Source organism: Andrena cerasifolii, chromosome 2 (genome assembly GCF_050908995.1).
Source record: "Andrena cerasifolii isolate SP2316 chromosome 2, iyAndCera1_principal, whole genome shotgun sequence".
Lineage (NCBI taxonomy): Eukaryota > Metazoa > Arthropoda > Insecta > Hymenoptera > Andrenidae > Andrena > Andrena cerasifolii.
The window spans coordinates 13,390,672-13,417,733 of NC_135119.1; the positions used below are offsets into that span (position 1 = coordinate 13,390,672).

Here is a 27,062-nt window from a genome sequence, read left to right on the forward strand (position 1 = left end):
CCAGCAAACTCCCGTTCTGTTGTTGTACTTCTCTAAATACGAAATGTAGAACGGACATAGCGTGCATGTATCTAAATCGACTGTAATTGTAACATTAGTATACGCATGTACATACGCTTGTTAATATAACAGTCACGAGTTTATTAGGGTGAACATAATATGTACAGTTGCCATCATTAATATTCGGACACCACAGTATGTACGTCTATATATATATTCCGTTATACAGGGTGTTCCCAAACAAGTGCTGCATGAAATAATTGCTTAGTAGTTAGGAATATGAAGAACCGGCAAAAAGCATTAGGGGAGACCGGGGGTAGCTGATACAGGGGCAAGTTGATACAGACGAATTATCTCGACACCGTATATATGTAGCTCCGTTTGAGCAAGATATGCGAAGATTGTTGTTCAATTCTTTCCTACAATCCAGCATACGTGTGTGTGTACATTGACGTTAACAATCGTTTTTTAACTGTTTTCGTTTATATAGAGAAAAAGTAAATAGTTTTGATACATACAAATTGATCGTCCAAATAACATTTTTTCATTCATTTTGTATGCATTTTCTCAACTTTTCATTTACCATATATCAAAGAGGAAGGACCAAAGTATATTTTAGCATATTTGTTTTCAAATAATTAATTCAAACAAAAATGAAAAACTTTGAAAACTGAAAAACGTATCAACTAGCCCCGGTCTCCCCTACTTCATTATATTTTATAAAGCACTTGATAGTATTATAGAATTTTTTTAAACAACAAATTTAATCAGTTCTTGAAGAAATAATTAGAAATTGATTAATTACAAGCTTTAAGCTTGTCCATTTTTTTTAAAATGTATGTCAACGCTTCAGTTTTAAATGTTTCACTTAAACATATTATTGCACTGTTTCTTAAATGTTCCGTATAATCTTCTGTGTATATCTAACTTATGAAGGTTCGTCAGTCCATGATTATTCCAAGATATCAATTCTATTCTGTTTGCTCTCTCCTTGCTCTTCTTGGATTTTTCTTCCTTACTACCGAAACAATATATTTTTAACTAGTCCCAATCCTTTTTTTCCATATCATATTATCTGTATGAACCTTTTGGTATCCTATCTCAATCCTTTTCCTTTGTTCTCTTTGCGTTGCTGCATATATGAAACTATTTCCTTCTGTATTTCTTTCTGCTCCGGCGTTACATCCTCATCAATGAATCTTCTGTCTGCTAGCCTGTCTTTTATTAATTGTTTATTATTCTTTGTTTTTATCTCTTGTATATAGTCTAGTTCCACTTCCACTCTTAGCATATCCTTTAAAAATCTCCTAGTTTCTTCTTCTACTCCATCCTTTATTTGCAGCCCTTTGATAATAATATTAATCTTGCTCTCCCCCCTCCTTCTATTTTCCTCGGTTTCTTCCAATATCGCAATTCTTTTCTCCAGCTTCGTCCTTTCCTCTGCCCATCTTACTTCCTTCTCCTTTATTTTTTCTCTTAAGCTTGATATCTCGCTTATTACGTCTATTAGGTCTGTTTTCCTTTCTTACTTCTTTTAATTCTTCTTTCATATTTCTCATTTCACTCGACATCTTCTCATCTATCTTATGTATCAACTGGGTTAACATCGTTGTTATACCGGACTCTGTTTCTACATTTCTTTTGTTGTTGCCTGTATTGTCTTTGCTTATGCTCAGTGTTGCCTGTCTTTCGTCCTTTGCTGCTATCTTACTCTTTGTTATATGCTTTAGTGGTCTTCCCCTTGAGCTCTTTTCCTCTGTCACTTTGGTTATATTCTATTGGAATCCTTTTGTTCTATTTACCTCGACTTTCAAACCCCTGTTTTCCTTTATCTACTCTCTTACTTTATTTGCTACCAGAATTTATTCCGCTTTTATTATCCTATTATTTTATTGCCTATTTGTTCCTTTATTGTACTTTACACCCTACTTTCTTCCTTTTGTTATTTCTTGCTTTGTTTTCTAATTACTTCTTCACAGTGCGCGCTTACACACGTTGCCATGACCGAATCATCTATTATCATGCACGCCGACGAATATTTATTAATGCAATTTTCATTCATAATTTGGTTACATATATTCAAGAGAGAACACTGCAAACTACAAGCTGGTTTTAGATTTGCTACTTTTCTTTTCTTAATATGATACTCTCGTGGCACTAAAATAAATGGTGATTTTGAAATGACGATTAAAATGTTGGAACAAAATTTTTTTCGTAGGCACTGTTAGATTTATCGTCAAACAACATGAAGAACAAGTTTCTAACGTTTCCTTGTACGTAAATTTGCCAATTATTCTATACCGCTTTTATCCAAATACAATTTGTATTTTAGTAAAATATATTTTAATAAAATAAAATATATATATCAACCCACACAGCACACAGACGTCTTAGAGACATCTTCAAGACGTCTTGTACGTACCACGAACGGCTCATATACGTCTTCTGAACGACCTAATGTTACAAATCGAGACGTCTTAAGGGGTTATACCTAGTCAAGCGATCGAAAAGAGGCGAATGTTTGTGATTTTTTTTTGAAAAAGCGGAAGCATATATTTTTACAGAACTTTTTGCACTTAAGAGAGCAGCATTTAAAGAACATGTGGTATTTTTTCGTAGAAAAATATTTACGACATTCAGTCGTTCAGACCTAAAACAGACATAAAATGGACGTCTTTGGAACGTCGTCGTGTGCTGTGTGGGTAGCCTGATGGACTTGCTCTATAAAGCTACGATAACTATTTTCTGTTCCTACTAAATACCATATAGTCACAATAAAGAAAGAAAAAACAGCTCACAGAAGACCTTCGGTTGCTACCTAATAGTAATGCTTCGATACTAGATCACATGCCGCATCTCCCATCTAGTTCATCACCAACCCCACGTTTCTTCCATCGTCCATTCAGTCATACAAATGGAAAATCAAGAGAGTTCACATGCCTTCAAAGCGAAGCTGCTTTCCAACTACAACCTTCTCATACTCAATTCCCTCTTAACCAGACATGGATTAAATATTTCAAACAGGAACTGTTTACTCGCGACGTTTTCTTGCAGTAAACGAACATCAACTAAGTACACATTCCTGCAAACTTCTCTAATTCATTTTCGATCTTGAATCAAGTAAGTGCAGGCACACGCGTGTCTCGCGGCAAAGTGGCAAGCCGTTCCCGATAACAAACAAGCACGCGTATGCTCTCGAGCCGAAAGGCAGTTCTTTTCACCGGTGGTACAGAAGAAAGCGGTTGAAATTTCGTTGAACCGATCCTGGCCCAGCGACGAGGCCGCGTGGTACAGTTCCCACGCACCTTTTGCACCCCCTCCGCCCTCCTGAGCGTGGCCACCATTGGGCAGCGTGCAAGCACACACCGCCATCAGTCGTCCATCGGCCTCGCACGAACAGGCCCGCGAAACGGATGGAAAGAGAGGCCTTCGTGGACGCAGAATCCAACGAGGGAACCAGACGTAGGGACTTGGAGGAAGACGGCGGGTGGCCGTGAGAACGGCAGAGGGAGAGAGACAAAGCAGCTCTCTCCCACACGGTGGCGCTAAAATAAAATGACCGGCGAGAGGAATGCCGAAGCTCTTTCCTCCGTGCCGCGCGGGGCAGCCTCAAGTGCCACAGGGATGAGCAGGCGGGAGAGCAAGGAGGACGATAGATGCGCGGCGAATTCGTACGTAGGTGAAAGAAGTCTCCGAGCGGACGAAGATGAAGTTAGAGGAAGGCGATGGGAATGAGAAGAGGCGCTCGGAGGACCCCGACGGATCGAGTTAGATCAGGATAGCAAATATTGCGACGTTGCTCCTCTCTCGTGGCGCTCTTTCGTTTCCCCACGGTGTTCCGTTCGGTCCTCTTGCTATCCCTCTCCGCGCCGCTTCTGTTCCTCCTTTTGCGTTCCTCCGGCCCGTTCTATTATTCCCCTTTTGCCTTCGATTTCCTCTTTCGTGCGGTATTTCGAGCCGCGGGCCCCCTATCAAGGAGGAAGAGGACGAAGGGAATGTTGCTTGGCCCCGCTGTGCGAGGGACAATTTGTTCTTAGTCATCGTCTGAAGGCTGCGAGATGGTCCTCCCTCAGTTTACACCGTTCCTGGCCGAGTCCATTATTTCTCTATGGCTAGCGGTAATGCGGTGATACCTATGTATTTATTTTCACTGTCAGATCCAACCGTGGCCTCTCGATGTTTGGATAGTGTTTTTACCGGATTTTCCTGTTGGCTACCAGAATCATCGGGATGGTCTATGAAACCACTGTACCGGAAAAACAATTGGAATTCAAACATCCGTGTGTAGCCCTAAAATGTTGTCAGCCCTGGGCTAGGTGAAGCTTGGCTGCCTGAATTCTATTCTCTGGTCACATTCTCTGTAGAGTGGACCTACGTAGATTGTGATGCGTGAATCTAGGTATTTGTCTAGTAAGGGATTCGAAAGTTTCAGTAGTTTTCAGCAATTTTCGTGTATCAGAATTATTGAGAGATGATTTTAACTTTTTCTTTGTATTGTACGTGGCATAGCAAGTTCCGCTAACAAATTTGCATTCCTGAGTGGGGGAATTGACTGGAAGGGAAGATTGGGAACTCGACAATTTTTAAAAATCTGTATTCAGTTTTTACTCCAGCAGTGACGTGGGTCAACAAATTATAGATTTTCATATTATCGTGCACATTTGGGAAATCGTAAAAGGTACCGAAAAAAAGCAAGGTTTTATGGTTCTCATGCAAGTAACCTGCATAAAGAATTTCGGATAAAAACATTATTTTTCCAGAATTCAATCCCATTATAAGCTTTTTATCTTAATGTATAAAGCAGAAAGCTTTTATATGTTTGTGTGTTTGTCGCCTAAAAACTTTCGAACGATAAATATGCCTCAGCTCATTATGCCTGACTAATCCAGATGAATGTGACCATTTTCACAAAAAATTATGAATTTTTTTTATAAAATCAGAATTTAAATTTCTGACGATGCCGAGTAGTAAAGCTGGTTATACATAAATTCAATTTGCCCGTCGATTGTGTGTTTCAAGGAGAAATTCATTATCGCATCAGCGCAAGAAGTGTATGTAGCTAACAAGTACTTTTAGGATGACACTTAACCTTTTAAGTACTGTTAACAATTTGAACGCTCAGCGCACACTGCGTGCGAAACATCTCTAGTTGTATCTCCTAATCGCAGTGTCTAAACGCCTTTGAGCGTTCCTCGCATTCACTGAGTGCACTGACCGGACGCATATGTGCGCCCATAGCACCTAAAGGATGAGTAGTATGAAATGACAGTACGAAAATGTCACTAGCAAAAACAGAACTTATCGACATACTTAAAGGCACTGCTATCTTGATAATCGTTACCAACCAACGGTGCATCAAGTCGAAATAGAACCAGAGAGGAGATATAATAAGAGGCGTCACTCGACAAGGACAGACATAGGGGAGACAGGGGCAAAGTGACGCGAAAGAAGTTTGAAGTCGAATAAAATTTTTCCCTCTCGATAAAAATGTGTGGAAATGGATTTATAATATAATTTGAACATTACTATTGATAAATGAGGAACAGCAATACTTAAAGTATACTTAAAGTGTATTAAAATTCAACTTGAAAAGAAAATGCCAAAACGACCAGTTTACCCCATATATGGGATAAAGTGAGCTAAAATAAAATACCGGTATTAATTAAGGATATAGGTAATTAAAATACCCCTTGCGCTGGGATAACGTGTGTAGCACGTCAGTTTCTGTTTTTTTTTTTTTAAAGCGTGGTTGTCAAAAACTGTGGCAGATTTTTCATTTTTTTTTTAGATTAGATTCTGTTCTATCACGCCGCGTGTTTTCCCAGCTAGCTGATAGGTTAGGTTATTGCGCACATCACTCGCGCATCTTTTCTTTGCAGCTCAGTTTACCCCGGTCACTTTCCCCGAATGTGTACTCAGTGGAAAATTAATTATTTAATAATGTTAGGATTAATGTTTTCTCAAACGCGCGTACATGTATGTTTCTAAGCCTGTTATAAACACGCAGAAAAAAATTGGAGTTAAAATAACACATTTATCCAAAAAGCTAAATTGAAAAGAAAACCAATTGGATGTCTCTAAAACTTCATTTTTAATTTTTCAAATGAATTTCCACTTTTCGAGATCTGAATGTGCATAATTATCATTGTCGTATTACACAAATTTATTACGTCACCACAATTTGTAAATATATTCTATTGTTAAAGAATAAATTAAGAAAGCTCATTTTACCCCGAGGTTCATTTTGCCCCGGTCTCCCCTAAACTAGGGAAATCACTAGACAAGCAATTTAAATGCCCATTCGGCAATGATCGGTGAACCACGGTAAGCTTCGGCAATAATCAGCAAATTGCGGTAAGGTACATTTAGTCGATTTGAATATCCCGCTCGAATAGACGACCAATTTAAATGCCAAGGTCAAGTAAGGACTTCAAAGGTTCCGCCCGGAGTGACGCCTCTTATTATAATCTCCTCTTTGATAGAACTGGGCATGAAGGATGATTTTTATGTTTACTGTCTTGCGTTGCAATTGTTCTACCACCTTCGCGCCCCCTCGCACTACCAATAATATATTCCACCCCAATGAGTCTCGATTACTTTAGCAAATGTTCTCGTTAGCGTTACTGCCTCGCCTTCACGATCTACGCGCTGTTGCACTAACGATAAAGTCTTCTCACCCTTGTAATTTCCAGCTACTTCGAGGAACTTTGTTACCGTGATACTTTTACGATCGATATGCCCTTGCGATAACTACGAAATTTTCGTTCGCGTAAAATTACCGCGGCATGGGAACGTCTTAACCCTTAACTGGTATACTGTTTTTGGCAAACGTGACTGGTATACTGGGGTCGTGGCAGACGCCAAATAAAAAAGGACACAGAAATTTTTAAAGTCGACACTAGAGCAACCACTGTGAATATTTTCTTCTTAGGTAACGTAGAAAATAATAGAAGCGTAGATAGTTAAACTATTATTATAAAATTAATTAGAAATTCAGTTTACCAACAACTGAAAATTGTACATCGAACTTTGGGTGCTTGGGGTCACGAGCGACCCCAGGATACCAGTTAAGGGTTAATATTTTGCAGCAATGCAGGATATACTTTACTCCTAATCGTTCTCCCGTATATACGATCCTAAGACCCACGCAGCGAGATTATTCACTGGACTGTTGTAAACTAAAAAAGAGAAGCAGCTTTCACGCAGAGAATGCGGGGGGGATTAGATTAAAAAAAAAATTATCATTTCCCGCGGCACTTTCGTGCCTCGAACTCGTCTTGCCGCATTCTTTCCGCGACAGAATATTGCCGTGCAGTGCACTTAATCGCAATGACGATGTTTTTGCTTGCAGAGACCGTGACAATGCTCGCCAGACAGTCGGAGAACAAAACCTTAACCCTCTTCGAGCAAGTGTACCGCACGATGGCGGTTTTGAGTAAGCCCTCGATAAAAGCATTGTACCAGGCGATGGTTGATTACGTGTCACCGAGCAACACGCCGGACACCTTGCAGCAGCCCCTCATACGTGACATGCTTCAAAACCGCTTCATCGAGTTCTTCACCAAGCTGTTCCCGATCGCCTATCACAACGCCGTGAACCCCCACATGACCGAGCAGGACTTCACGGAGACGTTCAAGACCTGCCTGTACAAGACGATGGACGAGATACAGCCGTTCGGGGACATACCGAACCAGGTGTCCAAATCGGTCAGCAAAAGCTTGGAGGCGACACGGGTGCTGGTGCAGGCATTGACGCTTGGCAAAACGGTCCTGGACAGATCTGACAGCGTGCTGTTTTCTGGCACCAGCCCCCAGCAGGAAGCCTGTTACAGCGCCCTGCTCAGGATGACCTATTGTCCCAGGTGTAGGGGCATCGGACCCGCTGTTCGCCCCTGCAGCGGATTCTGCACTAATGTCATGAGGTGAGCACAAAGCATCCAGACCTTGTAATTACGTTAACCTCGCCAGCTCATCTGCTCGCCATGGTCTTCCTTCATTTTTAATCGCATTAAACACTTTAATGGTTGACGCACCCTTTGGGAATCGTACCGGCGGCTTTGGAAACGGTAGAGATCAAGGGCGTGGGAATCCTTTAACCTGCTACCGGCTCACTTTTCGATAAAACTTTTCCCGGTATATTTAATGTTATATATTTAAAAATAATTATGGACGAATTAACTCGTTCTGCCCGTACCAAATGTATTGCACGACCTATTGCATCGTTTACTCCTTTCGTACGAATGAGGAATGAACTTCTTTCGTGTTTCACTTTATTTTATTTTCACCAGTTGGTGCCATATTTGTAGGTTTTAATAATTTTACAATTTTATCGAGGTGCTTTGTAAAGTTTCGCGGGTTTGAAAGCCATTGCTGCATTTGGAGATCATGAGGTTTTAAAGAAAAGTGTTGAAGGAATATCTTGGGATTTTATTTTTATTCGGATAAAAATTATATCGTTCCATTTTGAAACTCTGTTTTTTTTTGCGTTAAACAGATTGAAAGTTTTATAATTCATACTAGGTAACCCCGCATAACAATTTCACATTAAACACAATTTAATTAATAGCTATAATTGTTTAATGCAAAACGGAGTGCATGCTAATCCGTTCGTTTAGACATTGGCTGTTTATCTTTAAACGACGTTCACTGCAATTTCATTTACTCACCGTCAGGTCAAATTTAACGGCGCAGGTCATCTATGCTTTTAAAACGAACTCCTCCATTACCGTGAAATTAATTCAAACTTTACCCGAGCGCGGAATAAAATGTCGTGCCACGTTTAACTCCTTGCATAAAATGATCATGCACGTTTAATTCCCTGCATAAAATAATCATTAAACCGTCCTTTCTTTTTAATTATGTGGGCTCCCGATTTACTTAAGTAACTTTTTGTTGTTTTAATGATTTCCGCTATTTGGTACCTGCAAAATAAATTTTCAAACACACTTTAAAAGTAGTTAGAATTTTGTCGTAGAACTGTTGACAAAATCATCTGAAATTATCACGAAATCATAGCTTATGTACAGTGACTCGCATTAATATTCGGACACGTTTTTTTTTTGAATTTTCATTACAAGCTCACAAAGAAAAGTTCAAAAATCGACCTTGACTATTCTTTTCGCTATTCCGATCAAATACATTTTTTTTCAAAACGACCAAATACGTCATTTAGCAAACTAATCCTTCTAGCTTCTCAAAAAAAAGTCGAATCGTTTGGACCAATTCTAAAAAAGTTATGCGATTTTAAAAAGTGTCCGAATATTAATGCGAGTCACTGTAGGTGCCTCTTCGAATTGGCAGATTGCAACGCTGAGGAAAATGAGTATAAATCTTCTCGCACCGCTTGTCCCTTTTGTCGCTAACTACTCGCTCTATATTCAGCGCTAATTTTACTTACTTTCACTTTCGTCTCTCATGACTCGTTCTCTCCCGTACTTACCGACGTTCATAGAAATACCTAGGTCGTCTGGTCATCTGCACCTACGGGCTATATTTAAATTTTTCAATTTCCCCACGCGCAGCAACGTTGTAACGAATGATAATAAGCAATACCTCTTTAGTAAATTTACACTGCCAATTTGCATCGAAGTGTCAAAAAATACGACACTTCCCTCGAAACTTTAAGTGTTCCTTATTGTTAGTCGAATATCCAAACACTGAGGCGATAAATCTAAATATTAAATGTTTTCAAGTATCGCGCAGCGAAGTATTGGATAATTATTGGTAACTAAAGGAACACGTTATCCAATTTCGGAACTTATAAACAAAAACAAACTTTCACCAAATTCGTGGTGGGTAACAATTTATTTTCGTAATGCAATTTTTTATAAATATCATAGAATCATTAAATTGCACTGTCAACGATTTAATTGCCCGCTGACGTTTATGAAACGCGAAAATAAGGGTTCTCTAAAACTTTAGGGTCTACAGGATAATTAACAGCGACAATGAGATTATCAATAAGCAACTGTCTGGAGGCGGTCAGGATATGTGTGAAGAGCTGCTTACGTATTAAGTGGATAAATAAGACCAGAAGCAGACGCGTTTGTTGAAATTCATAAGATGTAAATTGCGAATAACCGCAAGCGGTTTGATCGATCGGTTTCCGGATTCCTGAGGTTAGGGTGATTCTTTTGCGGTTAATTTATCGTGCGCTGTGTACACGGCCGGCGAAACCACTGAAATCGCTCACTCGATATCTAAATATACCCGTGGCACGTGGGTGGGAACCAAAATGCATTTTGGGTCGTAACCACCGTGTGCTGTGGATGATTTCATTGCGCTCCTTTCGAGCTCCTAGAATCGCCCCACGTTTAATCTGCTCGTTATTTCCCCTTCAGTATCCCTCTCATAGTGTTATTACTACTTCTATGAAGGGATTCAAGATTGTAATACCACTACCGCTGTGTTATTCCAGTGTTGCTTTCCTCTCCTCCTTCCCTTTCCTTCATAAATGTTTAACACGTTCGGTGGCACTGTGCATGTCGACAACCATCCACCACAGATTGCAGTTTCTGCTAGCAATTATGAAAATCACCTGACAAGGGAACATCCCGAACCTGGAAATTCAAAAAATTCTGAAACTTTGTGAATATGTAGGGAATTTCCTCCTGATTGCAACGCAATTTTTGTTTGATGCCCAAATGCACTCTAAGGGGGTGTAATAATTGACCCACGAAAATCCGGTTATTTATCGATTTTGTGTTATAATTCGTGAACTGTAAAATAACTTTTTTAGCAAATGATAGATCTAATTAAAAGAAGTAACTTTTGTCTTGAAACTTTTTTTCTATCTCTTATAGTTCACGAGTTATAGCACAAAATTAGAAAATAACCGGATTCTCATGGGTCAATTACTCCCCCTTCGAGTGAGTTTGGGCAGCAAACAAAATTGCGTTGTAATCAGGAGGAAATTCCCTGCATATTCACAAAGTTTCAGAATGTTTTGAATTTTCGGGTTCGGGATCTTCCCTTGTGAGTCATATATTTTTCGTTTTAAGATATCTTGACTTTTGCCTGTATTAAAAGATACAAACAAGTGATAAATTCAGTGCTTCCACATTTTTTACTTATGCCACTTTCATAGTTACTACACATGTGTGTAGGTAGTCTAGGTATTCAGTAGTTTCATTCGGCGCAGTGCGTGGTTTTTAATTCTGTGAAAATAAAATGAATTAATGAGGACAGTTGAGTACTTCGAATAACTTGTCGCACACGTATGTGTACGAGTTCCGCAGAAGCTAGGGTTTGTCGGTTTTAAAAACCGGCTTTTATTTATAAATTTGTAAAGTTCGAAAACCGGTTTAAATTAAAAAAATCGGTTTGATATACTAGACTTAATATGCAGAAATGAATTATTTAATTAAAAACGTTAACATTTTGACTTGAAATCGCCTCGGGCACAAGCATATTGTAATAGGTAACAGTTTACTGTAAAACTACTCTTCATGAGTTCATATTTGCAGAAAAAAATACTAAATGGAATAAAGATTTACAATTGGGTTAGGTTGGGATTAAATAATCGAATGTCATTGCGAAAACCACTCTGAAGATAAAAAAATAGAATGAAACAACATTTGCAAGGAGTTAAGAAACAGCCACATTGAATCATAGAAATGTGGAAAAATATTCTACTTTCTATTTCGTTAAACATCGGTAGAATAAGTGTTCAAATACTTTTGAGCAGGTTTGTCATAGTTATGGCGAAATGATTTCAATAATTTTTTTATTGAATTTTCATCGTAATACGTATGTGCATAGTATTATGTATTATAAGTACTTACCTATAGTCGAGCTCTTTTAAAAGAACAGCTTTGAATAACGCGATCTAAATCTCAGACCAAACACGTCGGTTACCTACAGTATGCATTATACTGCGTTCTAGGCTACGCGATACTGGCAGCGTAGACTTTATTTGATTATACGTACATAGAATGAAAAATCGTTGCTGTCACGCATATGTGACATCGGTTTCTCACGAGAGTCGGTGCGTTGCAGCATGTGGTAACAGCGACCGTGTTAATATTGCATCAAATCGTTGATAGTGGCTATTAGCTGCTTGACAGGTTGGAGTCGGTTTTCATGATTTCATTTAGCATTGATTCGTCTAGTATGTAGTTATATCTCACTTAGCCGCATTAAATTGACACATGGAAGATTTATTAACTCTTACTGAACATGTTCTTTAATTATAGTCGTAATTGATTCATCTGATGGGGGGTTGAAACAGTTAAGATAGTCAAGTACATGTATGGTTACAAAAGTTAGTAACAGTGTAAATATCGGTCGACTATTTATGGTTAAAAACTGATGATATTTAACTACTTATGACAGAAATTTAGTAGTATGGCTACTGTTTATTCGGTTTAGAGTATTCAATGCCGGAAAAATAAAACAGATTTCTAAGGAACTTAATATCAATATTTTGTTGTTACTATTATCGCAAGCAGAAGGTCAATGAAATATTAATTCATTCTACTTCGTGTCTTCTGATTTGCGATAGGGATTATAAATTACTGTTAGTGTTCCTTCTCGAGAAATTTTATAATTGCTAATTTTTTATTTCTCGAGAAATACTATAATTTCTCGAGAAACTTAAGTCTAGGAAAAATGTTATAAATCTCATTTATTTTCGTAAATGAATGTATTACTAGTTAATCGCGAACGTGTGTATATAACCACATCTACAATATATAATACATCTTATTAATAACATTAGAACCTATATGAATTCCAATAGAAAATCACAGTACAGAAGATTCGATATTATTAACTGCTGAAGGTGCTCTGAAATTCTTATTTAAAAATTTAGAAAAATTGTATACTGAATTAAGTGTCTAATGAGTTTCTTGTGACTATTAAAGAAGAAGTATAAAAAAGAGGAGATAAGACTATTGTGTCCTGTATAAAATTTTTGCATGATCCAGAATTTCTTCCAAAATGGTCAAAAGACGCATTCTTTCATTTAACAGCCAATATAGCTATACATAAAACGCCAAAATATAACAGTAACAGACTTTGCCACAGAAAAGAAATAGATTCGCTGACGCTACATTAGACGCATTGTGCTATTTGAAAATAAATTTGAAAACCAAAAAATTATGTTTCGCTTTGTACAAATTTTTTTATTAAATAAATAAATTTACCAATTATATTTAATATCTATTTTTTCTTTTACTCAAGTTTTGTGTAAATTAGACAGGAATAATCATTTAGTTAAAGTTTTCTTGTGTTTTTGATAAATATTATCAACATTATTGCGAAAATATAATTTTTGCAATATGTTTTTCAATTTCTCGAGAATTTTCGAGAATTTGAAAGGACTTTTTGCCCGTGCTCGTAATGAAAATTTAAAAAATGCCTTTTGTAGATTTAAGCGAGTTGTATACGTGCTGAAAATTTCATAAAAATCTGTTAACGCAACTATGAGCTACAAACAGCAAACAACGTTTCTTTGTCCACGGTGGCATTCATTTTGATTTCCAATGAAACTCAGGAAAAACCGTTGCGTTTTCGAGAACGCATGAACCGCAGCTACGAAACGGAACGATATGAATGCGCACAGCGACTGAATCGGAATTATTAGCGCGTGAATCGGAACGGACCCTTAGATATGCCTAACCGAAGCGACATTTCGTGGTGAAGACATTCCTTGTCTAATTATCGCAGTACCTACCTATCATTATGTAACCATACCTCCGTACTCGCCACAGGAGGGCATTTCTATCGATCCCGCTCTCTCTCAAGTTCTTCCTCAGCTACCAATTCCTATATGTACCTGTTTCGTCCTACCTTCTAGGCAAGCTTTGCCGATGAGTCCACTAGCAGTTGCTTTTCTACTTTTCTGATCTACATTCAACACTTTCTATACACCTCGTCAACTATAGGACTAAGTAGTACAAAGTAGTAGGCACACAGACTGATGAGATTCAATGTCTGTAAAGTTGTTTTCGGTAAATGTTGAAGTCGGTTAATATTATTATCGGTCTAAGCTGTTAATCAAGGATGATGTTGTTGAAAGTAGGGCTGCGGAGGCGGCAGTCAAAACTCCTGATTCCGACCCCGACTCCGACTCCTGCATTTATAATAGATTGTTAATATACTCAGTACATGTGTGTGTGTGTATATATAGTAATAAATAGTTTATAAATTACTAATATATATATATTAATAAGTAATTTATAAACTATTTATTACTATATATATATATATCTATTTTATTACTATATATTATATTACTATATTACATAATAAAGTAATAAAGTAATGTAATATATAGTAATAAAATAGATATATATATATATATATAGTAATAAATAGTTTATAAATTACTAATATTTAATATATAGTATGTTTGAATATATCATATATCTACAGTATAAAAAGCTAAAGCTACGCTCACAGTAAATGCAAATAAAGGAAAGAACCGATAACGAAAAAAAACTTTAAATTTAACTAATACATTCAATGGCCATTGAAGCACTATTTATTTCAATAAAATACAGACTAAAGTAATATGGAGTCAGTGTTGGAGCCGGCATATATTTTTTCGACTCCAACTCCGACTCCGGTAATCAGCAATTCCTTCTGAACTCCGACTCCGACTCCACAGCCCCGGCTGAAAGCAGCGTCCATATGAAACCTGTCTCACAATTTCCAATGTAACCCCACCTCTCCGAACCATGCGACACTCGTATCAATCTTGTCGATGAAATAAAAATGCCCGAGAATCAGTAGAAGCGGTAGCTCTGTCTGGTCGAGGGGAACAAACTGCGAAGGTGAAAATCATTTGATTGCAGAGGCTGCTTGACGGAACCAGCCTCCGAGCTGGACCTCGCGTGGTCTGGCTACGTGGACGCAGTCGAGAGGCTCGTAGTGGCGTTCGACGGTCGTAACGATCCGTTGGGCCTGAATGCCGAGAAGGCCATCAGACTATTGGAGACCCGCATTTCGGACGCCATTATGCACGCGATGGAGAACGGACCGGCGCTCGTGGAACAAGTGAGTATCCGCCAAAATGCTTCTACGAGACACGCGTAATCTCTGTCCTCCGTATAGGTCGGACAGATTCTGCCTCAGTGGCAGACGTTTCCATCGTTTCTTTTCCCTCTCGAGGCAGCCTTTCACTCGCTCCTCCAGTTTGCCGGCTTTACATTAATACGTATACTCGCTCAATGTTGATACTCTATAATTACCTAAGTGTTTCGCGTGCGATCGCGTACAGCTGATAGCATTCTAACAATCATGGCGATCGATAAAGCATTCACCTTGTGCGAACCATTTTCACGTACGAGCACGAACGGGAAAAGCTCGTCGGGCGTTGCTCGTTTTCAGGCAATCTTTCTTTTCCAATGGTCATTTGCCATCGGAGCTGATTGCATAATTGTGGTAATTTAATTCATGACAGTCACGGCTTTCCACGGGGGAGAGCGTAGGATTGCGTAACTTATGATTAAATGCGTTTTGGCCACTTCATTTATTTGATACGCAACACTGAAATGGGTAAAAATGATATTGATTAAATTCGTGAAATCTTTGTTGAGGAGTTTGTTTTGTGCAGATTGAGAGCATCGTGGTTATAATAAATCGCGATCGACGATATTGCGCGGGTACTTTGGATAAAAGTGATTCGCCAATTTCGGATTAATTAATGCAAAAGCTGTTAGACTGTCATTTAGAATATGATTTCACTAATTTTTCTCTTTCGCGTTTTGACATGCATTCGTATAAATAATCACTTACTAATGGTACATCTTTTATGTGGATCGAGAGGAATAGATATACATCGCAATGATTATTATACATTTTTTATTTTGAACACAGGCAAAACTTTCTTTGATTTCATTTTTCGCAACTGGTAGAGGTGGAACGAAAGTCCGAACATCGAATATAATACAGAGCATAAATGAAAAATTATAATCAACTTTCATTTTAATATTCTACTTCGGCACCTTTAAAATGATATCTATCGATAATGTCCGTCAAAATGTTAGGTAATAACTAGAACCTGCAACTGTCCGCCGAAACTGACTAAACCCGTTAATAATTACAATGTACTAACTCTACAAATTCTTCTAAAATAAAAAAAAAACACTGATAACATGTGTATGTAAAAATGTCAGAAACAAAATTAATTTATTCCGACGCCAGAAAAAGCTTGAGGTATGCGATGTATGTAATATTATACTTTCTCCTTTCATAACAGTATAATTATTAAATTTTCATCCACCCACTTTATTCAAAGCAGTATGATTCCCCACCCATACAGGGTGGATCAATAAGAATTGCCACCATGAATATCTCCGAAATGATGGAAGTAAGAGAAAAATCGTCCATACCAAACAACTTCTATTCGAAAAATTTTCCTCCTCTTCAATTGGTTCTGGGAATATTCAAAGCGGTGATTTTGATTAGACCACCCTGTATAGCAGGTTGAATTCGAAACGCGACGAGCTTCCTTCTCAACGATCGTTTCGCGAGACTGGAAAAGAATCGTGACACGAAACACCCGGTATGTAAAAGCAAATCCCGGCGACAGCACGAGAAATTTTTCGGCGCTCCTCCGTAAAATAAATGGCGCCGCTTATGGGGACCATTCCACGCGATTTCTCGAGCACCGCTAAGGAATTCCTTCGATCCTGTTCATCCTTTTGTTAGTCTCGATTCGCATCGCGGCGTCTACCTGCGGTCTTGTGCGTGGCTATATTTTTGCTTTCATTGTTATTGATATTAGCGCCGCTAGCTAGGAATGCACGGCCCCTAAAAGGACAAGCTTCGTGCTTATTATGCGTCGCGGTGCATTGTACGGTATTTCCATAAATTCGCTTTTTATTTAGGCGGGAAACTGGCTTAGCCAATTTGCGGCCGGCGATATATCAAACGTCGCGCGGATTACAGCCTGTTAATATAAATGACTGCCAGAAGTTTGTGGAAACTGCTCCTTCGCTTAAATCTTGAATTTAGGAACGTTCACCGACGGCATAGGCGCCAACGCCCCGTATTGCGTTCCCGAGTTTCGGAACGCTGCATTTCCAGAGTACATAATTGTCGACTTATACCGGGGCACGATAGAATTTATAGGAATTTTCGCAGCGGGGCTGTGTCATTGGTCCGCGGGATCGTATATTCGAAGTTAGGTATATCACAGCGAGCAGAATATGGGGGAACCTTTGTACGTGACGCGAGAACGGGAACAGCGGTTTTTACTAATTGAATTGGACACATTTTTGAAACGCCTGGTCGCCAGTGAATGGAAAACTGGAGATATTGCGACACTTTTTTTCTGTTAGTACAAGTATAAATAACACAGTTCGACAGCCATCTGGACTTGTAATATTCAGTAGCTGTTTCTTATAGGTTTTCGTGCCCTGAAAACGAATCTGCAAACCGTTTGTCAGTTTTTGAGAAATTCGATTTTGAAAAAAAATTGACAATTTTCAACTTTGAGCATGTTTTGTGTCGAAACGGTAATACTTATTCGGTTGCTCGTAGCGTCAAATTATTGTATGGACCCTCCCGAATATAACGATATAAGTTATTATTGGATTATGAACATTTAAATATGTTTAAGCAATGAACAAAGGGAAAAGGACGCCCGAAATGCACCCATTTTTCCAGATATCTTTAAATTTATTTCGAAAATTAAGGGTCTAGGAGAAAATCTAATTGCTCCACGCGATGCAGCAGACATTTTTCCTTCGGAAAGCATCAACAGAAGTGGTAAGTCACGTTTTGTTTTCAATACAGAAGCGAAATAGTTTGGCAAAATGTGCGGCGCCGACAGTGGTAGTCAATGGAGGTGAGCGTGTCCACTGCCGCTCAGCGTCGCAGAATAGAGTACCGCGCGTGACTACCACTGGAGGCACCGCGCGTTTTGCCAAACTATTTCGCTTCTGTGTTGAAAACAAAACGTGACTTACCACTTCTGTTGATGATTTCCGATGGAAAAATGTCTACTGCATCGCGTGGAATAGTCAGATTTCCTCCTAGACCCTTAGTTTTGGAAATAAATTGAAAGATAGCTTCAAAAATGGGTGCATTTCGGGTGTCCTTTTCCCTTTGATCGATGTTTAAACATATTTAAATGTTCATAATGCAATAATAACTTATATCGTTGTATTCGGGAGGGTTCATAGAATAATTTGACGCAACGAGGAACCGAATAACTATTACTGTTTCGACGCAAAAAATGTTCAAAGTTGAAAATTTGCAGTTTTTTTTCAAAAACTGAGGGTGATGGCGACAACCAGTTTGCGGATTCGTTTTCAGGGCACGAACGCCTATAAGAAACGGCTATTGAATGTTACAAGTTCGAAAAAAAGTCAAATTTTATCGAACTGTGGAATAGAAAATTTGACTTTTTAAAAAAATCGGGTTTCAACTTCCACTATTTCCAAAAACCGGTTTTCGAATTGTCACAAAAAATATATAATTTTAATCGATCGAGGTAAAGGAAAATTTCCCTGAAATTTGAGAAACTTTGCTGTATAAGTACCTAACCACGTCATTCCTGATGAAGATCACTTTAAAAATCAACATTACCCAAATTAAGTTATTTTATTAAATAATAACTGATAACTTCATTTCTATCTCCTCTAAAGATTTATAAATGATTATGGCGTGCTGACACGTCTGTCCTACATGTCAGAATGCCATTTTCAGGTTTCAATAGTCACTGGAGCTTTTAACAGCCAACTTTAACGAAGTAAATTGCATAATTTGATTATCTATTCTACGAATTATTTTGGGTGAATACCTATGCGAGTACCTATTTAGGTACTCGAGAAAAATGTTCGTTACACATATTCGTTCCTCTTGTTAGTTCGTCCTATTATTTAAATATTTTCGAAACTGCCGATGTAGGCACGAATTGAATGCAATCGTCAACAATATTTAAATGAATTTATTTATAAAATTAAAATATTCTTCTTTGCCGGAAATATTATTCTTTTATCAAAGAGGATCTTCCTCTCCATTAACTTCAGTAGTATCGATTTTTCGCAGAATGCATGCTTTATGCATGAACAGAAAGTAGAATAATCTTGGTGAAAATGAATTTTAAATAAAAAACTCCGGTGAAACGGGTGTATGAACGTTGGCACGGGGGGGTTTCAAGAAAACGTTGGAACAGTTGATTAGAGTGTTCTACTTGGTGGAGCATCACGTAAACGAGAGTAGTCTGTTGTAAATGCACGTTTAGGCATATTCAAGGCGCGTGCAATGCGCGACATACAATGCTGGTTCGCGCTTGAATTGATACACCGCTCAAAGCCTTTACACGTCTGTACATTATGTCCTCTCAAGATTTAGATATGATGTCTACGGTCTTCTTCGACGAAAGACGTGTTACGAATGAATTAATTCCTAACCCAGGAATTAAAATGAATTTCCATGAAGAAACTTTCACCCCTCTCTGCAATTTTAATTTTAAATACAATTTTTCGTCCTTGTTTTAGTGCTTAATTTAAAGTCATCGAATAAATATCAGCACGAATTTTTCTTGGGAACTGAGACCACTCTCAAAAATAACAAATTCTAATGTCTCTTCGGAATAAATTATGAATTGTATGAACGTAGGTATCTTTCCTACTTTACTTCTGTTTCTTTTAAAACTCATCCATTGTCGTTCAGAGAAGTACGTTTTTCAATGTATTCAGCTTGTATAATTTTAAAATTGATAGAATCATGATTTGCATTGAATTTCTTAAAACACAGCAGACCTTACAACTACTTGCAACTTAACGAATTATGTAATAGGTGGATTGTATAGTTTATCATTCAGGTAACAATTCTATTTGTTAAATGTGAACGTACTTTTTAGTCTCTCACAGTTTATAAATTCAATAAAATTAATTGCGCCCCCTATCGCTCTATTAAAAAAAAATCCGGTGGTACGTGTTATCCATATTTGAATTATTAATTATTTAATTATTCAGACATTACGCAAATAACCGTTCCTTCGTCATAAAATGTTGCTGCAGTAAATGCGCATAGGTAGGTCACAAATAAATCGTGCTTGCCCTGATTTATTATCCAGCATTGAAAATTGTTACCCAGCTCCGGCTTAAAGTGGAATAATTATTTTCACATTTTAGGGCCGCGAATTTCATTTCGCATAAACGAACGAAAAATATTTGGCAAATAAATCTCGTTCGGACATAACGGGCTAGGACATTCATAAATATTTCCTCGCGCTGAATTCAAGTGTTTCCAATCGCGAAAACAAAAATATATGCACCTGGATATATTAATGGGCACTGTGTACATTTTTCCAACGCGCAATCCCAATTCTTCATCGGCATTTTTCTGACAATTTCTTTAACTATAAAAGTATGTAGGCATTGCCAATTCGAAAATTGCGCGAAGCAAAAAGGTCGCTTGGAGAGCGCGAGATGCTCGCAAAAAGTGAAGTCACTTTGCACGAGTTACGCTCATAACGTAGAAGGAAACATAGCCGCGGTGACATGTTTGACGCGTACAACATTTCTTAAATTCTTTACCAATGTAGTGAGGTTTGTTGCGGGTACATGTCTGTCATACGTTACACGTTGAAGGCGCGTGAAAACGCATCACACGCTCGTTGCACTCATCGCGCGTCTCAGTTATTTCTCGCGTCGTTACCTCCTTTGATATCTTTTATCACACAGCTAGCATATTGTGGCGGGTGTGTCATTAAAATTTATGAAACGCGAATCGCCGTAGGAAGCGTGGCTAAATAACTCACAGTGTTACCAAACTCGAACGAAAGTTGCGTGCTTTATGAAAATAATGCCCGGGATTCCGTGATATTTGCATGCGTAAAGCAGCATGGTTTGCATACTGAATGATGAAAAGGTCGAGAATATCGTAAATGCCACCCTTAGTGATTATAAACAACTATTTTTATGGGCTTTCTGTCGATTTTACTTTATTTAGACCGGCTTCACACGGCCATACATGTATGCTAGGGGTGCGCGGGAGATTATGGTCTCAGGCGGGTTCGGAAAATTTCGGGCGGGCTCGGGCGGGTACCCGCAACATACGAATGTTCGGGTAGCTCGAAAGGACCGTATTCAGAAACCCTATAAAAGTACCTATAGATAAAGACCTATAATCTTAATATTCAATCACCGATATTTATTAAAGCTAAACTACAATCTCGGCACAGTGCACAGAAAGTATATTGCATTTTCATCTTAATTGATACTGCGTTGTGTGCACCCGAATCTGTAGTATCATACTACTGTCAGTGCCGAAATGGCGCAAGGACTGTTGGCTGCTGCGCCCATGTACTAGCAATTATTTGGTATTTGGGATTTGGTCGTTACATGGATCAGGCTTCAACACCAGCAGACTTCTTAAATCAGAATTTTCCGTACATCAAACCAACATCCGAGGATACAGACGAGGATGAGGAGGACGATGAGTAACGTAAGTAATGTGAATGCGCACGCATATATGTTGTAAGACAATGAAAAAACATTTCACGCTTACGAACTAATTAAACTCGGTGGAATCATATAGTTTAGGTGGTTTATAAGCAGATGATACACTTCCAGATCGATGAAAGAATTAGTTCCTGTATAGGACATAGCTCAAATACTTCACCGCGCACACACACTTGTCTGCATTCTTGATGTTATATTTCAAAAACGAAATATTTCCCCAAGCTTTGACGCATACCACCTGAAAGGGCACAAAATAAGCTGCAAATACTGAGTTTTTGATTAAAATCAGACGATACTTTATTGGGAAATGCAATTTTTTGAATTTTCTGCACACGAGCAAACCGAAAAAACGCGTAAAATATATTTAAAAAAATATATATGATATATCAAACTCATATCGTTAGAAAGCTTGATGCTTTTGTGATTTTTTGACTTCAGTCGCGTCTCGATATGTTGATTTAATCAAAAGTTATGACTTTCGATGCGTTTGGTGGCCAGCGCACTTTGACCCCCTTCCCTTCCCGTTCCTGTGGTCCTGCGGCAAATGTAAGGGGTGAGATCGATCACCCGAATATCAATTTATTAATGTGCAAAACTTCAGGCAAATCCGTTTTGGGTACTTTTATAGGGTTTTTTATAGGGTATTTTAATCATATCTTTTTGTGAAAATTCGAAAACCGGTTTAACAGTTTTTTGGGAGAATAGTGGAATTCGAAAACCGTTTTTTTTCAAAAGTCGGTTTTTGCATAAACCTTACCGTCACATTGTATATCCTTCGAGATCATAAAATCCAATATCTTCAATGTTTTCCCCAATCATTATAAATACCAAATATATCTCAGGCGGACAGAGGTAGTTGCCCAATCCGTACAAATAAATGAGAATTATTCCGAGCCGATTACGTACACCCAAAATACCTAAGAAAAATAAGCGAAAATGCACAGTAAATTATCAGCTCTAGAGACCATCAACCTTACATCGAGTAATGCGCGAGTGTAGCTGCCTGCTGCGATAAACGGCCCACTGATAAACGTACAAAGTCTCCGCGAACTGAGTAAATCTAAAACCGCGATAAATTCGCGACGAAGTGGACGCATCTTCGGTCCGGCTGCACTGATTGAAAGAGCAAGGGAAACACACGAGCGGCCGTTGTGCCGATCTTATCTCGGATTCCTCCACTGGCATTTTCGCGTTGGGATGCACTATCGGTCGTTAGAGGCGTCAATCGATCACAGGCGCAGAAACGGAAAATCCATGCGAGCCTTTTGAATGGGAGACGAGCAAAAAGGAAGAAAGGGAAATATGCGACGAGAGGGCAACAGCTAGGAGCGCAATGAATAGACGCTATAAATTCTGATGCGCGCTATAAATTTCGCTGCGTGCGATCATCTGGCTCTGCGTGCCGCCATCGCCTCGCGTGTTGCGTCCGCGATAGGCGAATGACACCGAGGGCCTCGTAACAATGCACTTTGAACGACTGGTATCGAGGAGGTGGCAAGAACGAGCGATTTAAGAGGCGAGAGAAGGAATTTATAATGTACTGGGCGATCCATAAGTGCACGCCAATAGTTCGGGGGAAACTGGCGAGAAATCTTGCGCGAACATAGGTTGGCTTGGTGACGGGTACCAAGTTACAGAGGACTTACGAATACGTTTGGAGTGCCATGCGGTTTGCTTCGATACATCCAGCGGATATCTTGGATTTTTTATTTCCCGAGACATGTGAAATTTATCGTGTGGCTCGTGCAAGTTAATGATGTTACTGAAGTGCAAAGAAAGATATGGAATGAGGTTGAAGTTATCACAGCGAGGTCAAAACTGACGAGGGAGCGCAACGGGTTTGGATTTTCTATTTGGCACAAGTTTTGTATATGTATAACCAGTGCGCACTGTGTATAATAACGTGGTAAACGCATAGGATGAATTAATCATGATTTTACCACCAAATCCAGGCCAAGGTTTCTTAATTACAGTTTCGGATTCGGATACGAGCTCGTATACCGAGGGTGTCCGGGCACTTCTCGAAACTTTGAACTGGATAGCTCGACAAATCTTTCAGTAATGTGCTCTATGTATTTTATTGTGTTGTTACGCTGCGTGTGTGTGTGAGGAATAGGAAGCAAATCGGTGAACCAAATCCCTGCGCTAAGCTTGTCGGAAAGAAGGAATCAATACTCTGATGCTAGACACGTTCGGGTGATTTAACGCATCGAAATCCGGATATTTTTTCCTCGAACAGAGATTCGATGCGTGTCGCGAGTCGTCTGAAGAATACCATTGTCTTTGGAGGTGATTTATTCTAGATGAGCGACTGACAGAATAGCGTCATCCAGGTCGCTCAGGGAATAGTGCAATTTGAGCGACTTACACGCTCCGCTGAGCGAGACTAACGACAGATTAGCATTTTCATCGGTATCCAGCGCTTAGAAACTCATCAGGTCGCCGCGTGACCATAAACCCTCGCCCCTCCCTGCTCCCATTATATAATACGCGGGCTTGAATCCTATTTACTTCTAATACGGCTATGCTGCCGACTCCCGCGTTTTCTATAGCTCCGTTCAGGGCTTGAATAGCTGGCAGCCACAGGCGAAAGCATTTCCGCGATATTAGAAGCTTTTCGGTAGTTGATTAAATTGGAATACCTGGCACGAAGCATGTTTTCGGGGCGGATATCAGCGAATACCATCCTCCCCCACCCCCACCCCCTTCGCCGCTTTCTTATCTTCTCTTCGTGTATTTGAACGAAGCTGCTTCCACCTCTTTGCTAAGCAGTTTGCTCTTTCGTACCTTATACCGAACTTATCCCCCGCGACTCAATGCGCGAGGGTGTTTCTTTTTGCTAACTTTTAATGTGTTCTTTTATGTTCTGTAATTAAAAACACGAACACACGCGAGATGATAATTAAATAAATAGATACGATACAGCTTTGGGCGTCGCCTCGCGGTCATTTTTTTTTGAAAAGTGGGATGATTAATCGAATGTACGACATGGTTGAATATAGTGGGGAAAGGAATGAGGGTGAACTTAGCGGAAGTATTAAATGTTTGAAATTAGTTGAAGGATACACTCGGTACGAAATTCGCTGGACGGCCACGCAACAAGGCGATGGCAATAACTTTATGAAATATTCGTAATGGAACCTTTCAATTTTAGGTATAACGTCCGCTAAGAACTCTTCATTTCTGTGTATCAGTATGTGCACATAGTCCTGATTGAAATAACAGGGTTTATTATAGCTGGTACATAATAAAACAATTGTACAGAAATTGGGAAACCTTATGTAATGTTTACAGTGTACTTATTTATAATAGTTTTGAATTTTAAACAGTACATAACTACCTCATCTTTAACTGTATATATATTCTCGTTATACCCGTAACCACGTACAACCCGTTAAACAACAAATTACAAAACGCGTATCTCACGTTTGAATCTTAAACAGTTGCCGCCCGTAAACTCCCAATATTTAAAAAAAAATCCGTGAGACGGCGCTAGCGTTCCGCGCCGAGGATACATAACCTAGCCCATAACCGTACGGGGTAAAGTCGGGTACCCGGTTTTGGACAAAATGTGTGTAACAAAGCGACAAAAACGCGGAGGTTATCAAAATTAAAACTAAATCTTAACAAAGGACTGCAACTAACAAGAAAGAAACCTACAAAATTACCGAAGGATGATGATAATAGTGGTGATGAAAACGGTGAAGACAGTTGCATATATGTTGAAGAATCATATGGTTCATCGAAATTGAATGAAGGTTGGGTGCAGTGTACAGTTTTTTTTGTAAGTGGGCCCACGAAGGCTGAACTGGTGGGGGGGGCTGAAGAATTGGACGATTCCGTTGTTACAGGTGCTAGGGCCAGTTTCTAGCATGGTACCCGGTTTTACCCTGGCCACGGGGTAAAACCGTAAAAACAAACCATATTTTAAATCGTATTTTTTTTTTGTATTTGTTATTGTATTGAAAAAAATGGATATGTGCTATTATTTAATAAAGAGTTTATTCTAATGAATCCCAATTTCAGTTTCTTTTTTACATTAATAATGTGAAAGTTATGAGCTTTTACCCTCAACGTCCCGGTTTTGCCCCTACTTCCCCTACTATTTAGGTTCCACTGATCAAGGCAGTAGCTAGATTGTATCGGAGAACTGAAATTCAGTCATTTAACGCCTCAGCCATTCGCCATGCGGTACCTCTGCGTCGAGGAGCCCGCGTGATTCAAGCGGTTCCCCGATATAAGGCGCTCGTTCCATTTTCTTTGGGCACAACTCCTGCGCTTCGCGCTGGGAACGCCATTCGCCTCCACGGGAAACGATCTTATTTGCCGAGACAATAACGTTTGATGCTCGCGGGAGTGCAACGTAAGTATCGAGTCTAGCTAACCTCCTCGTTTCCCGTTTCCTCGGCCGCTTGGTCCCTCTTGCTTGTTTCCCTGCTTCCCTCCTACTTCGCCGGCCTCATCGAAGTGGGCGGCAGCGTGTGGAACGCAATTAAAAGTTTCTCACAGGGAACATCGCTGCAGAAACGACGACAGGACCGATTCCCGTCCGGAAGAGGAATTCCTCCCCGCCTGGTGTCCCGTGGGTGCAATGCTGGTTCGATTTATAAGTAGAGCTACTGCTCCACCCGTTTAAAAGGGGATTACGCGACCAATGCATTTTTAATCGACATGCTGGTGCGGTATGGCTTTTATCCTCCCACGGGGTGTCGGAAAATATGTGGTCGGTACTTATAGCGCAGTGGGTACTCCTCACCATCAGTAAACTAACGAGGGCGAGTGCGCGAGACTTGAGTCACCGATTTGCTTCAAATTTGGCATATAATTAGTGCATAACTTCTACAATAATGTGTTCACGATGTTGGCCAAAATAAGCCGGAGACTAATCGTTTTATCAATCATAGTGCTATAAAAATTGTGCGTACTACGTAAATTTCAGAGTGATGAAATAAATATCTCCAGCGGAAACTGTGTACATATAGATTGAAATTAAAATAGCAGAAGTTTAAATTTAATAAATTTAAATCTTTATTACCTTGTCACACCTTTACTCTATTATCTCATTTCATGTTTTCTGTGCTCACAACACAAGTACGACAAATGGAAATCTATTTGTAACTCACAAGGGAAGATCCCAAACTGATAAAAGTTATTCTCATTTTCAATGCTCCACACAAAAATAGACATGAGATAACACTTTTATGGAAGACAAAAATAGGTATACATATAAATTATATTACTTTCTTACTACGTGTCACGTATTATTTTCTAATAAATGTTAGAAGATCGTTGCTGGTCGTGCAGCTTAAGGTACGTTACAATGGGATCCAAAAGATCTTCGATTGTCGAGGAGCACAGTTGCGCAATACAAGAAAAGTTGAAATTGTATGGAAAAAAATACGGATTATGCTGTTTCGTAATTATATAAACACCCAGTTCAGATTTCACGCGAAAAAGACGAATTTTAGATAATATTATTAATATTTTTCTTTATAACTTTTTCCTAATTGTTTAAACAATTGATAAAACATTTACGATTTGATAGATCTAATTAAAAGAAGTAACTTTTGTCTTGAAACTTTTTTTCTATCTCTTACAGATTGCGCGTTACAAAATAAAATCGAAAAATAGCCGAAT

General features: G+C 39.0%; 1 protein-coding gene across 2 annotated transcripts in view; it reads left to right on the forward strand.

The window, feature by feature from the left end:
* The window catches only part of Dally (division abnormally delayed protein), a 279,160-nt gene that overhangs the window by 138,362 nt on the left and 113,736 nt on the right, over positions 1–27,062 (forward strand). For both annotated transcript variants that reach the window (XM_076807204.1, XM_076807203.1), the window contains 2 exons: positions 7,352–7,922; positions 14,799–15,000. In XM_076807204.1, coding sequence (XP_076663319.1) covers positions 7,352–7,922; positions 14,799–15,000 — 773 coding nt within the window. The remainder of the gene's footprint in view (positions 1–7,351; positions 7,923–14,798; positions 15,001–27,062) is intronic.